General features: G+C 43.3%; 1 protein-coding gene across 1 annotated transcript in view; it reads left to right on the top strand.

Annotated features, from left to right (window-relative positions):
- LOC141257755 (sulfotransferase 6B1-like) overlaps positions 1 to 13,496 on the top strand; it is a 117,022-nt gene that overhangs the window by 55,728 nt on the left and 47,798 nt on the right. Inside the window, exons 2-3 of the mRNA XM_073672685.1 lie at positions 852 to 961; positions 3,564 to 3,653. Coding sequence (XP_073528786.1) covers positions 852 to 961; positions 3,564 to 3,653 — 200 coding nt within the window. The remainder of the gene's footprint in view (positions 1 to 851; positions 962 to 3,563; positions 3,654 to 13,496) is intronic.

The raw sequence follows: 13,496 nt of genomic DNA on the forward strand, positions 1-13,496 counted from the left end.
CATTTTGCTTCCTTTTGCAGCCGCCTAGCCCTTACTACCACCATTTTACAGCACCAAAGTTCGGGTCCCCATTGGCTTCTATGGGGTTCAGGGTTAAATTCGGGTCAAGTTCTGGTACCCGAACTGAACTTTGGACTAAAGTTCAGATGAAACCGAACTTACACAGATCCGCTCATCCCTAGTTGTGAGCACAATTGAATAGAAAAACGTGTAATTGTTACCAAAGGGGCGTATGAGGTACCATAGTTTCCACTAAGTAACGCGCTCCAGTGAGGACATTGCAAAGATTTGAGCTTTGCCTAGATCCCTCTAATAGAAAAAATAATGTAATATAGAAAAACATTATGATTCAAGCATCAATGTCCTCTAATAAAAATACTTCTTTATTGATAAATTTAAAAATTCTTAGATTCCATCACTAATACAATGAGCAAACGCAATTCAGACAAAGTGTGCACATACAGACTAAAGACTTTGTTTGAAATATGTTTGCCCATCGATTTGGTGATGGAAACTGTGAATTTTCATATTTATCAATAATGAAGAGTACTTTAATGCAGAAATCATATTTTTTTACCGTTTGGCAATGAAACTTGCAGCATTACAAGCCTAAATGCATCTAGTCTTGGAATAGGTGAGATATTTGACTTGATTCTAACAGTCTCTTTGACCCAACCTAAAATCAAAATTTTGTCCTGAACCTTGTGGAGCTCATTGATCAAACACCTGATCAAACATTAATAACATTTCAAAACTGAAATTTGAATTTGTAAAAAGTTCAAGAATATCTGAAATGTGTTAGGTGGTTGAGGTAGATGTGTAAAGATAACTAATTGTCACGATATTCATAGGATCCAATTGGACTATTTCCCTGTTAAATAGCATTTTATATGCTGTTTACAAAAAGGAACCTTCAGCTTTTGTCCCATTGATTGAATTTAAAGCTCCCGATAAATTTGAGGTATGTGCATACTGTAAGTATACATTTTGTACAGTACATGCAAATTTAAAGAGGCATTGAAAGGTATACTATATGTAGTAAAAAAAAGTGTATTTTCCTGTGTGACATACTTTATCTATAGCCTTTTTCTTTGCCCCTCTTTCATTTCACTGACGTGAACATCATCTTTGGATATCCGAGAACAGTTCTGTTCACTGATAGCAGCTTCATAGTGAAAAAATAGTGACACAAACTACATTGGGACGTTTTTTGTAAAGTAAATCACAATCTCTTGTGAGACAACTGTGGACCTATATTAGGCCTCCTTCACATGTCAGTATTTCCGGTACGTGTGGTGACAGTTTTCACATGTACTGGAGACACTTACACACGTAGACCCATTCAAATGAATGGGTCTCGCACATGTCAGTGTGTTTCCACAGACCGTGTGTCCCTGGGCAAAACGTTGACATGTCCGTTTTTTATCAGCAGCATGGGCCGCAAAACGTCCCGAACACATGCACACTGATAACACACGGATATGACACGTTCCAGCACCTGGGTATCAGCGGTACAGTTAGCCACCACTCACGCTGATGAAGAAATGTCGCGCAGATGGAATTCATTGTGATAACTGTACCGCTGATTCCCAGGCGCTGATACGTGTCACACGGATGACACACAGATGTCCTTCGTGAGTCATCAGTGTGCACATGTGCAGGACGATTTGCGGTCCGTGCTGCTGATAAAAAACGGACATGGCATATTTTTCCCATGGACACATGGTTGCCACGCGTATGCCACACACGGACACGGATATCTCCGGTACTGGTTTTTCCAGTGCCGAAAACATCGGGACATGTGAAAGAGGCCCTACATGTAGTGCAGCCAGAAATATTGTGCCTAATCTACATATTTTAGGTAGTTTTTAATGGACCACTCCACGTGGCACCAAATTGGATTTACTCTGATATTTAAAGAGACAACTCCTTTCTTAGGAAGCCGTACGTATGCTGCTCAATTACTGCAGCAAATTCTAATCTAGTTCAAACCCGCATCCAAATTCTTATCAATATTTACAAATCCTAAATAAAGGTTTTGTGGCAGATTTTTCCGTGACAAATTACCCCACATATGAATTTGCATTTAGGCTGTTTTAACATAGTCGGTGTTAGATCTGGAATTCCCAGCTTGACTGCTGAGTCTCCTGACCTGAGATAATTGTCTCATGACCATATTTGAGGCAGTTAGCTCAGATTAGCAGACCTGGCAGTAGGCCCAACTCTTCCGATCGGAGCACAGATCTTGTTTTATAGACATGTGAAACTAGCTTTACTGATGGAAGCACACATTTAGGAAAGCAGCTGATGCAGCAGACACCGAGTGACCCAACACGCAACCCACTACACATTTAAATTACTGATAAGTGTGACAGTGCCAGGCCAGATAGCTACTGCATCAACTGCTTTACTAAACTGTCACCACAGACTACGGTTAAGAATGCCGCTAATGCCACAGCCACACAGACTGCATATAGCTGAAGGCAGCAAATTTAAGAAGGAAAGATTAGCTGTACCTCTGAAATTGGGGGGGCTCAGTCCAAGAGAGTCTAATTTGTATAGTAACCAATAGGTATCATGTCATAAACACTCTTCTGCTATGTCTATGTGGTGGAGGTGTCTGCTAGTTCATTAGAAGTAGGTACAGAATGAAGGGCAGGAGACGGTGCAGTGCGAGTGAGCGTGGCAGAACATGATCGCTGCTAATGCCCATCCCTTTTGTAGCTGCCATCTGAAAGTTAGGCCGAATTCAGACGTCTACGAATCACTTTCTATGTGCGGGCCACGATGCACGGACGAGCCACTGACAGCCTCATATATTCCTATGAGAATGTCTGAATTCGGCTTTACAGATCAGAGTCCACTGAGAGGGAAGAACTGCTGAAGAATGTATCATACAAGTTATATTCTGGATGTTACTCAAGTACACATGACCTATGTTAAAGATTCACCTCAAATGATAGGCACACTTTTCACTTTATTTGCTAGACTTGTGCATACCATATTGACTGTTAAAAAAAACTTAGAGGGTATTATTTGTCTCTGTTTTAATTAGTTTTCTTCATAAATTAATAGTACACATGTAAATAAAAGAAAACCTTTGTGATAGATCTTGTAAGAGAAATCCACCACTTTCTCTTCCTGGACTGATGATTCACCTTCAAAATTCTCAATTCATGGGTAAAATTTGTCCTCCATGAAGAGGTGATGACTGTTGGTGCTCAAAAAGTTCTATGAGAACTATAACTGCTACATCAGGAGAATTTGCAGCAGAATATATGTGTCTCTAGTTCCTCCTTCCTACTCCCTTCTCCAAAAATTTTTTTAAAAGTGCCAATTTTCATCTCCTATTTTAGTAATGGGAAAGTTTGTTTTCCCTGAATGAAGATTTTACCCATGAATTGAGAGTGAAAGATCAGTCCAGGAGGCGAAAGAAGCAGATTTCTCAAATCAGATGCTTGTATATTACGAAGTGTCTTATTTTCTTGTGTAATATTGATTTATAAAATAAAGATTAATATGGTGATTACTCTTTAAGTAAATGTATTTGTTTATTTTTTCAGAAGCTAAAAGTAGAATCTTCACCACGAGTCTTAGGCTCGCACTTGCATTATGACAACATACCTCAATCATTTTTTAACAAGAAAATAAAGGTAAACTTAGTCTCCAATCTGTTATAACATAAACAATGTGGACAGCCACAATTCTTTCAGCAACATATTGTACACATATTGGTATTACAAAATGTGTGAATTGCAAATGTATCTACACATGAAGCATAAATAAATGACACCATGTACCACATATTCTAGATTTTGCAAAAATCACTGCAAGAATGCCACAAATATACCGAGAGCAATTATTACTGATCACTGATAAATCTAGGTAAACAAATCATAGCAACAATTAACACTATCTTGTATATATCTCCAGAGACAGTTATGCAATGCAAATACAGTTTGGTCCCCCAGGTTTTAAGCCCCCATACACAATAGACTAATGTTGTCTGAACTCGCAATATGAACGGGTTCGCCCTATGGTTTAATGAATATGGAGGTCCCTGACAGATGATGTCAGGGGAGATATGGATTCAGCAGGTAAAATTTCCAACAGCCAATCCTTTTTGCTTCCTGTGAGATAAGCCTCCGCCATAGATGTCTGGCAGCGGCACTCAGAGAACACAGGAGCACTCAGCAGAGCGAACATTACAGTATATGAGAGAGTCAGGCAAGATAGCGGCCAGCCGAACATTCAGCCCACCCATCGTTTAGCTGCCAGCCACCTGAAATGCATAGGGGGCTTTATGTTTGTTGCATCACCTTTCATAAAAAAACAATAGGACATAAGACTATAAACTGGGTAATTACTAAGCTATATACATACAGCTCTGGCAAAAATTAAGAGACCACTGCACAGTTTTCTAAAAATCACCATCTGTACATGTCTGACAGCCATTCCAGTGTCAATTGAATTCCAACCAAAGTCCACCTCATTCTACTTAATGTGCTTCTGATTAGGTGATCACCTGAACCAAATCTTATGTAACGAGGGAAAGTATAAAAGACACTGCCGTGGTCTGTTTTTTCCAGCAGTACAATGCCCCATGCCACACAGCTAGGTCAATCAATGTGTGGCTGAAGGAGCTCCACATCAAGACCCTGTCATGGCCATCCCAATCTCCAGACCTGAACCCCATTGAAAACCTCTGGAATGTAATCAAGAGGAAGATGGATAGTCACAATCCATCAAACAAAGAAGACCTGCTTAAATTTTTGTGCCAGGAGTGGAATAAGGTCACCCAAAAGCAGTGTGAAAGACTGGTGGAAAGCAGCCAAGACGCATGAAAGCTGTGAATAAAAATCATGGTTATTCCACCAAATATTGATTTCTGAATTCTTCCTGAGTTAAAACATGAGTATTGTTGTTTCTAAATGAATAAGAACTTGTTTTCTTTGCATTATTTGAGGTCTGAAAGCACTGTTTCTTTTTTAGTATTTTGACAATTTCTTATTTGCTGCAAATAAATACAACATTTTTAGCTTTGAATTTCGGAGACATGTTGTCAGTACTTTATAGAATAAAACAACAATGTACATTTTACTCAAAAATATACCTATAAAGAGAAAAATCAGAGAAAATGAAAATTTTGCAGTGGTCTCTTAATTTTTGCCAGAGCTGTATGTATACAATATATATATATATACGTATATATATACACTGCTCAAAAAAATAAAGGGAACACTTAAACAACAGAATATAACACCAAGTAAATCAAATTTCTGTGAAATCAAAAAACTGTCCACTTAGGAAGCAACACTGATTGACAATCAATTTCACATGCTGTTGTGCAAATGGAATAGACAATAGATGAAAATTATTGGCAATTACCAAGACACCCTCAATAAAGGAATGGTTCTGCAGGTGGGGACCACAGACCACATCTCAGTACCAATGCTTTCTGGCTGATGTTTTGGTCACTTTTGAATGTTGGTTGTGCTTTCACACTCGTGGTAGCAGGAGACGGACTCAACAACCCACAGAAGTTGCTCAGATAGTGCAGCTCATCCAGGATGGCACATCAATGTGAGCTGTGGCAAGAAGGTTTGCTGTGTCTGTCAGCGTAGTGTCCAGAGGCTGGAGGCGCTACCAGGAGAAAGCCAGTACACCAGGAGATGTGGAGGAGGCCGTAGGAGGGCAACAACCCAGCAGCAGGACCGCTACCTCCGCCTTTGTGCAAGGAGGAACGGGAGGAGCACTGCCAGAGCCCTGCAAAATGACCTCCAGCAGGCCACAAATGTGCATGTGTCTGCACAAACGGTTAGAAACCGACTCCATGAGGGTGGTATGAGGGCCCGACTTCCACAGATGGGGGTTGTGCTCACAGCCCAAAACCGTGCAAGACGCTTGGCATTTGCCACAGAACACCAGGATTGGCAAAGTCGCCACTGGTGCCCTGTGCTCTTCACAGATGAAAGCAGGTTCACACTGAGCACATGTGACAGACGTGACAGAGTCTGGAGATGCCGTGGAGAGCAATCTACTGCCTTCAACATCCTTCTGCATGACAGGTTTGGCAGTGGGTCAGTAATGGTGTGGGGTGGCATTTCTTTGGAAGGCCGCACAGCCCTCCATGTGCTCGCCAGAGGTAGCCTGACTGCCATTAGGTACCGAGATGAGATCCTCAGACCCCTTGTGAGACCATATGATGGTGCGGTTGGCCCTGGGTTCCTCCTAATGCAGCATAACGCCAGACCTCATGTGGCTGGAGTGTGTCAGCAGCTCTTGCAAGATGAAGGCATTGAAGCCATGGACTGGCCCGCCCGTTCCCCAGACCTGAATCCGATTAAGCACATCTGGGACATCATGTCTCGCTCCATCCACCAATGTCACATTGCACCACAGACTGTCCAGGAGTTGGCGGATGCTTTAGTCCAGGTCTGGGAGGAGATCCCACAGGAGACCATCTGCAACCTCATCAGGAGCATGCCCAGACGTTGTAGGGAGGTCATACAGGCACGTGGAAGCCACACACAATACTGAGCCTCATTTTGACTTGTTTTAAGGACATTACATCAAAGTTGGATCCGCCTGTAGTGTGTTTTTCCACTTTAATTTTGGGGGTGACTCCAAATCCAGGACTCCATTGGTTTATAAATTTGATTTCCATTGATGATTTTTGTGTGATTTTGTTGTCAGCACATTCAACTTTGTACAAACAAAGTATTCAATGAGAATAATTCATTCATTCAGATCTAGGATGTGTTATTTGAGTGCTCCCTTTATTTTTTTGAGCAATGTATATGTATATGTATATATATAGTATTGGCACCCCTGCAATTCTGTCAGATAATACTCAGTTTCTTCCTGAAAATGATTGCAATCACAAATTCTTTGGTATTATTATCTTCATTTAATTTGTCTTCAATGAAAAAACACAAAAAGAATTGTCCTAAAGCCAAATTGGATATAATTCCACACCAAACCTAAAAAAGGGGGTGGACAAAAGTATTGGCACTGTTTGAAAAATCATGTGATGCTTCTCTAATTCATGTAATTAACAGCACCTGTAACTTACCTGTGGCACCTAACATGTGTTGGCAATAACTAAATCACACTTGCAGCCAGTTAACATGGATTAAAGTTGACTCAACCTCTGTCCTGTGTCCTTGTGTGTACCACATTCAGCGTGGAGAAAAGAAAGAAGACCAAAGAACTGTCTGAGGACTTGAGAAACCAAATTGTGAGGAAGCATGAGCAATCTCAAGGCTACAAGTCCATCTCCAAAGACCTGAATGTTCCTGTGTCTTCCGTGCGCAGTGTCATCAAGAAGTTTAAAGCCCATGGCACTGTGGCTAACCTCCCTAGATGTGGACGGAAAAGAAAAATTGACGAGAGATTTCAACGCAAGATTGTGCGGATGGTGGATAAAGAACCTCGACTAACATCCAAACAAGTTCAAGCTGCCCTGCAATCCAAGGGTACAACAGTGTCAACCCGTACTATCCGTCGGCGTCTGAATGAAAAGGGACTGTATGGTAGGATACCCAGGAAGACTCCACTTCTTCCCCCGAGACATAAAAAAGCCAGGCTGGAGTTTGCAAAAACTTACCCGAGAAAGCCTAAAACATTTTGGAAGAATGTTCTCTGGTCAGATGAGACAAAAGTAGAGCTTTTTGGGAAAAAGCATCAACATAGAGTGTACAGGAAAAAAAAGAGGCATTCAAAGAAAAGAACACGGTCCCTACAGTCAAACATGGCGGAGGTTCCCTGATGTTTTGGGGTTGCTTTGCTGTCTCTGGCACTGGACTGCTTGACCGTGTGCATGGCATTATGAAGTCTGAAGACTACCAACAAATTTTGCAGCATAATGTAGGGCCCAGTGTGAGAAAGCTGGGTCTCCCTCAGAGGTCATGGGTCTTCCAGCAGGACAATGACCCAAAACACACTTCCAAAAGCACTATAAAATGGTTTGAGAGAAAGCACTGGAGACTTCTAAGGTGGCCAGCAATGAGTCCAGACCTGAATCCCATAGAACACCTGTGGCGAGATCTCAAAATGGCAGTTTCGAGAAGGCACCCTTCAAATATCAGGGACCTTGAGCAGCTTGCCAAAGAAGAATGGTCTACAATTCCAGCAGAGCATTGTAAGAAACTCATTGATGGTTACTGGAAGCGGTTGTTCGCAGTTATTTTGGCTAAAGGTTGTGCAACCAAGTATTAGGCTGAGGGTGCCAATACTTTTGTCTGGCCCATTTTTGGAGTTTTGTGTGAAATGATCAATGATTTGATTTTTGCTTCATTCTCTTTTGTGTTTTTTCCTTGCAAGCAAATTAAATGAAGATAATAATACCAAAGAATTTGTGATTGCAATCATTTTCAGGAAGAAACTGAGTATTATCTGACAGAATTGCACGGGTGCCAATACTTTTGGCCACCACTGTATATATATATAATCGTCTTATCCCGTCTGTCTGTCTGTCTGTCTGTCCTTCTGTCCAGGAAATCCCGCGTCGCTGATTGGTCCTGCCGCGGCTAATGAGCGACGCGGGATTTCAGAAAAAGATGGCGGCCGTTAGCAGCTCATCTGCCGCTTGGAGGTCAGCGGCGATACAGCCGGAAGATGACCGGTGCTCGCAGCAGAAGGACCCCGACCGGCGGCGCCGCTGACCTCCATGCGGCTACCATCGGGAGATCAGCGGCAAGTGTGAAGGGAGGACCGGGGAGCGGCGTCGCCGGTCGGGATACTTCTGCTGCGAGCAGCCTGTCATCTCCCGGCTGCTTGCAGCGGAAGTACCCGCACAGGCAGCGCCGCTCCCCGGTCCTCACTAATAAGATTCGATAATAAGATGACACCGCTGTGCTGATTGTTCGCGGCTGCTGACCGTGACCAACCAGCGACTTTGGTGCCAAATTTAAACACGCTCTCCGGTCCACACTAACACGGTTCGCTGATTGGTTGCGGCTGCCAGCCGCGACCAATCAGCAATATTGGCGCCAAATTTAAACACTGCTTTGCTGATTGGTCGCGGTCGCGACCAATCAGCGATTTTGGCGCCAAATTTAAACACGCTCTCCAGTCCTCACGAACACGGTCGTGTTGTCCATGTGTGTATGTTTTGTTGTCACCCACATCCCCACCCAAAAATGTAAGGGTAATTTACACATCATGTAGATTTTACCTGCAGTCTTATGTAACACCATTGATACAGTACCGTAGTAATAACTCTCTGAGTACAGATAAAGTCCAATAAATATCCAAAGAGCACAAAACAAAAAGCAGATGGATTTGGGGCAAGGGAGAAAACTGGTGAGAGATGCAGGATAAAAGATTCATAGATTGTAAGTGTAGCGCCCCGAGGGTTCGGTCGCTACAGGGGTATTGCACCTCTGCCAGAGGTGTGATATTCCACTCCCGGGTAAGGATGGAGTATGGACCAGGGCTCAGGTAGCTGCATACAGCACACACACCCCATTTCCGAGGGACAGTTCAACGGTGCTCCCATTAGACAGTAATGCAGGCACGACAGACCATGTCCCTGGCTGGAGTGGGGAGGGGGGAGGAAAACCCAGTGATGTAGGAGCAGGAGGGGACGGTTCCTGAGCGTAGATAGGAGCCCATTGGTTGCTGGTCACCTGGGCTCATGTTCTAGAGGGAGGTATAAAAGGTGGGCACCATCTTAGATGAGGAGGAGAGTAAGAGCAGTCAGTCTGTTCAGTCAGAGGAGAAGACAGGGAGCAGAGGCTCTGTAGGAACTCTGCTCTGGAGTGGGCCTAGAGAAAAGGCCGAGAAAGGAGGAAGAGAAGGAACAGAAGAAGAAGGAACAGGAGAAGAAGGAACTGAGAAGGAGGAGGAGAGACAGAGAAACAGAATGGCTCAGGAACAAGAAGGTGGAAGGGACCCTAAGAACCCATGAGAATACAGGGTGAAGGGTCAGGCAGATTAAGGGTACCGGATCCCAAGTTGGTGGAGGAGAAACTACCCTCAGCCAAAGACCGGAGGTCGTGATCATTTATTGGTGCGACAACTCATCAAACCTGCTAGGAAGGCACCATATAGGACAGCGGGGAACGGGGCCCACGTTTACCTGCGCAGATCCGTGGCAGCTGGACAAAAGTGGGTCACTGGTGAGGCAGGCCAGAGAAAGGATAAAAGGGGGTCCTGAGCCAGACTTCTGAACTGCTTGGGAGTTGACCGAGCCCCTCACCTGGTGGACGCAGCACGGCTCGGGCGGTCACTACCTGTACAGAAGTGACCCGGAGCACATGAACTGTGAGTAAAAGACATTGGATTGCAGTACGTTGTCTGTGTACTTTCTCTCTTCTCCAGCACTACCGGTACTGGGACTCCCTGTACCATCACCCCCATCATCCATTGCACAACCCTGGGGCTACACTCTTCCCGTGGGGAGTTAAACAACCTCAGATGCGTACACCATCAGCCTCAGGGGATTACCTTGCAGCGGCGGTTCATAATAACTGCAATCCACGGGTGGCGTAGTCGGACAACATGAACAGCACATAGCAGACTACCATTGGTCTGACCACCCTGAGCCATGGAACCGGTTTGCCACCACTACCCCCATCGTCTCCTGTTGCACGGCTCCAAGTACCCTGCGGCCCAGGGGGCGAGTCATACGCTTGCGAGCATGGTCCTCACTCCTCCAGGTATCTGTTGATTTATGTGATTATTGTTATTCTGTAATGTCCTTTATTGTCTGTACAAATCCCCTCTAAAATGTAAAGTGCTGCGGAATATGTTGGCGGTATAGAAATAAAAATTATTATTATTAAAAGACATTTAATAAAAATAAACCTCACTATAACAAAAATTGTACTTTTATTTCCTCCACTGTCCAACAGTTATTTTGACATACTGTATGACATTCCCTAGTTAAAGAGAACCTGTTAGCACGATTTTGTAATGTGAAGTAAAGACATGGCTGTAAAGGTGCTGTAATACAGATTAAGTTGATACCTTTGGTGAAGAAATTCACTTTGTAGTTCTTCATTGAGATTTTGGTGCACAGGGGCTGGACTGTGCACTGGGTCTTCTCCTCCCTGTGTGCTATTCCCCGGCCCCTCTGCTGCCTCCAGTCTGTGAATAACAGGTCACTGCTGAGATTTCAAACAGAGGAGGCAGGTCATTCACAGACCGGAGGCAGGCAGAGGGGCTGGAGAATCCCAGACAGGGAGGAGAAGACCCAATGCACAGTCCAGCCCCTGAGCATGAAACCTGATTAGAAGAAAACTTCAAATTAAAGAAGATCCACAAAGCGGATATCTTCACCAAAGGAATCAACCTGTTAGGCTCAACAGGTGAGGTGGATCCTCCAAGGCCAAGGTTCGGGTGGACACATAGGCGTCGGTGCAGCAAATAGGTGATGTACACGGGACACAGACAGCTGAGGGACTGGAGACCGCAGATCAACAGGAGATGTCCAGGACACCACAGACAGGCAGCTGGGATGCTGTAAACCACAGACAAGTGGGAGATGTCCAGGAGTCAACGGACAGGCTTCTGGGATGAAGGAAACTACAAGCAAGTGGGAAACATCCAGGAGACCACAGGCAGACAGCTGGGATACTGGAAATCGCAGGCAAGCGGGAAATGTCCAGGAGACCAAAGACAGGCAGCTGGGATGTGGGAAAGCAGGCGACGTTCAGGAGTTTATTGACAGCGGGGGGTTAAGGTACATAGAGCAGTTCAGAGTCTTAGAAGCACTAAAGTGCTAATACCAAGACATGGGTGTGTGTCTTGGTGAGCATTTTATGGGCATGGACAGATGCCCGACGTGGAGCACAACAGAGTAGAATGGACCGAGGTGAGAGAAGCAAAGCATAGATACAAGGCAGGTGGTTAAACACTATCTAATCTGTATTACGGCACCATTCACAGGTTCTCTTTAAGGTCACAGTACTGGGGTATGTCTTTGGATAGGATTGTATATGTGTTTATTATATGTTCAAAGACTTCCTACGCGTTTAAAAAGGTCCCTTAGTCTGTTTCAGTAGGCTCCACAATTATAGTGAAGACTGCTGACTTGACAGATGTCCAGAAGACAGTCATTGACACACTCCACAAGGTCCCAGAGTTCCGATTTTCATTTGGAAATCAAGGTCCCAAAGTCTGGAGGAAGAGTGGAGAGGCCACAATCCAAGCTGCTTGAGGTCTAGTGTGAAGTTTCCACAATCAGTGATGGTTTGGGGAGCCATGTCATCTGCTGGTGTAGGTCCACTGTGTTTTATCAAGACCAAAGTCAGTGCAGCCGTCTACCAGGAAATCTTAGAGCACTTCATGCTTCTCTCTGCCAACAAGCTTTTTAGAGATGGAAATTTCATTCTCCAGCAGGACTTGGCACCTGTCCACACTGCCGAAAGTACCAATACCTGGTTTAAAAACAACAGTATCACTGTGTTGATTGGCCAGCAAACTCGCCATAGAGAATCTATGGGGTATTGTCAAGAGCAAGATGAGAGACACCAGACCCAACAATGCAGATGAGCTGAAGGCTGCTATCAAGGCAACCTGGGCTTCCAGAACACCTCAGTAGTGCCACAGGCTGATCGCCTCCATGCCACGCCGCATTGATGCAGTAATTGATGAAAAAAGAGCCCCGACCAAGTAGTGAGTACATTTACTGAGCATACATTTCAGTAGGCCAATATTTTGGATTTTAAAATCATTTTTCAAGCTGTTGTCATCAAGTATTCTAATTTACTGAGATAATGATTTTTGTGTTTTCGTTGGCTGTAAGCCATAATCATCAACATTAACAGAAATAAACTCTTGACATAGATCACTCTGTCTGTAATGACTCTATATAACATATGAGTTTCACTTTTTATATTGAAGAACTGAAATAAATTAACTTTTTGATGATATTCTAATTTAGTGAGATGCACCTGTATATCTTCTTTTGATACCTCATGCATTGTCATTAAAATAATTTTTTTCATTTTTTTCTTGATATATCATGCATTGTCATTAAATTCATCTTTATGCTGGCCAATAACATTGTATTCATGGACACACCCTGATCCCCTCTCTTTTATATTTTGTGTTTTTAATATTGTTGTGTTTTTATTCCATAAAGCGTTTTGATTTTGTATTCAATAAATTTTGATTGTGATTGCCTTATTTTGAATACATTTTTAGGTCCTCTTTAATAGATTATTAGCTATAAGTAGAAAATCACTAAACGTGTCTGGTTATTAAATTAAAAAAAAATATGCAGAGGATTAAGGGGTTAATAAGCACTAGTTATCTATTAATGATGTATTGTTAACATTAAGAGTGGGCAATTACAGTGTGCAAAGTACAGCATTGCCCAAGATCTAGTTAGCATCACAAAATCAGTTATTAATATTGTACAAAAGGTGGCCTTCTAGTCTTCTCAAAGAAGAGGACCAGAAAAGGAATCTGCATCTTTGATGGTTTTCTCAAAGACAAGGTTCTGTAGAGATGTTTTCTATACATGATTCTATTTCTACAGCATA

Source organism: Phyllobates terribilis, unplaced genomic scaffold (genome assembly GCF_046119375.1).
Source record: "Phyllobates terribilis strain yellow unplaced genomic scaffold, ASM4611937v1 Scaffold_3__8_contigs__length_932513732, whole genome shotgun sequence".
In the NCBI taxonomy this organism is placed as follows: Eukaryota; Metazoa; Chordata; class Amphibia; order Anura; family Dendrobatidae; genus Phyllobates; species Phyllobates terribilis.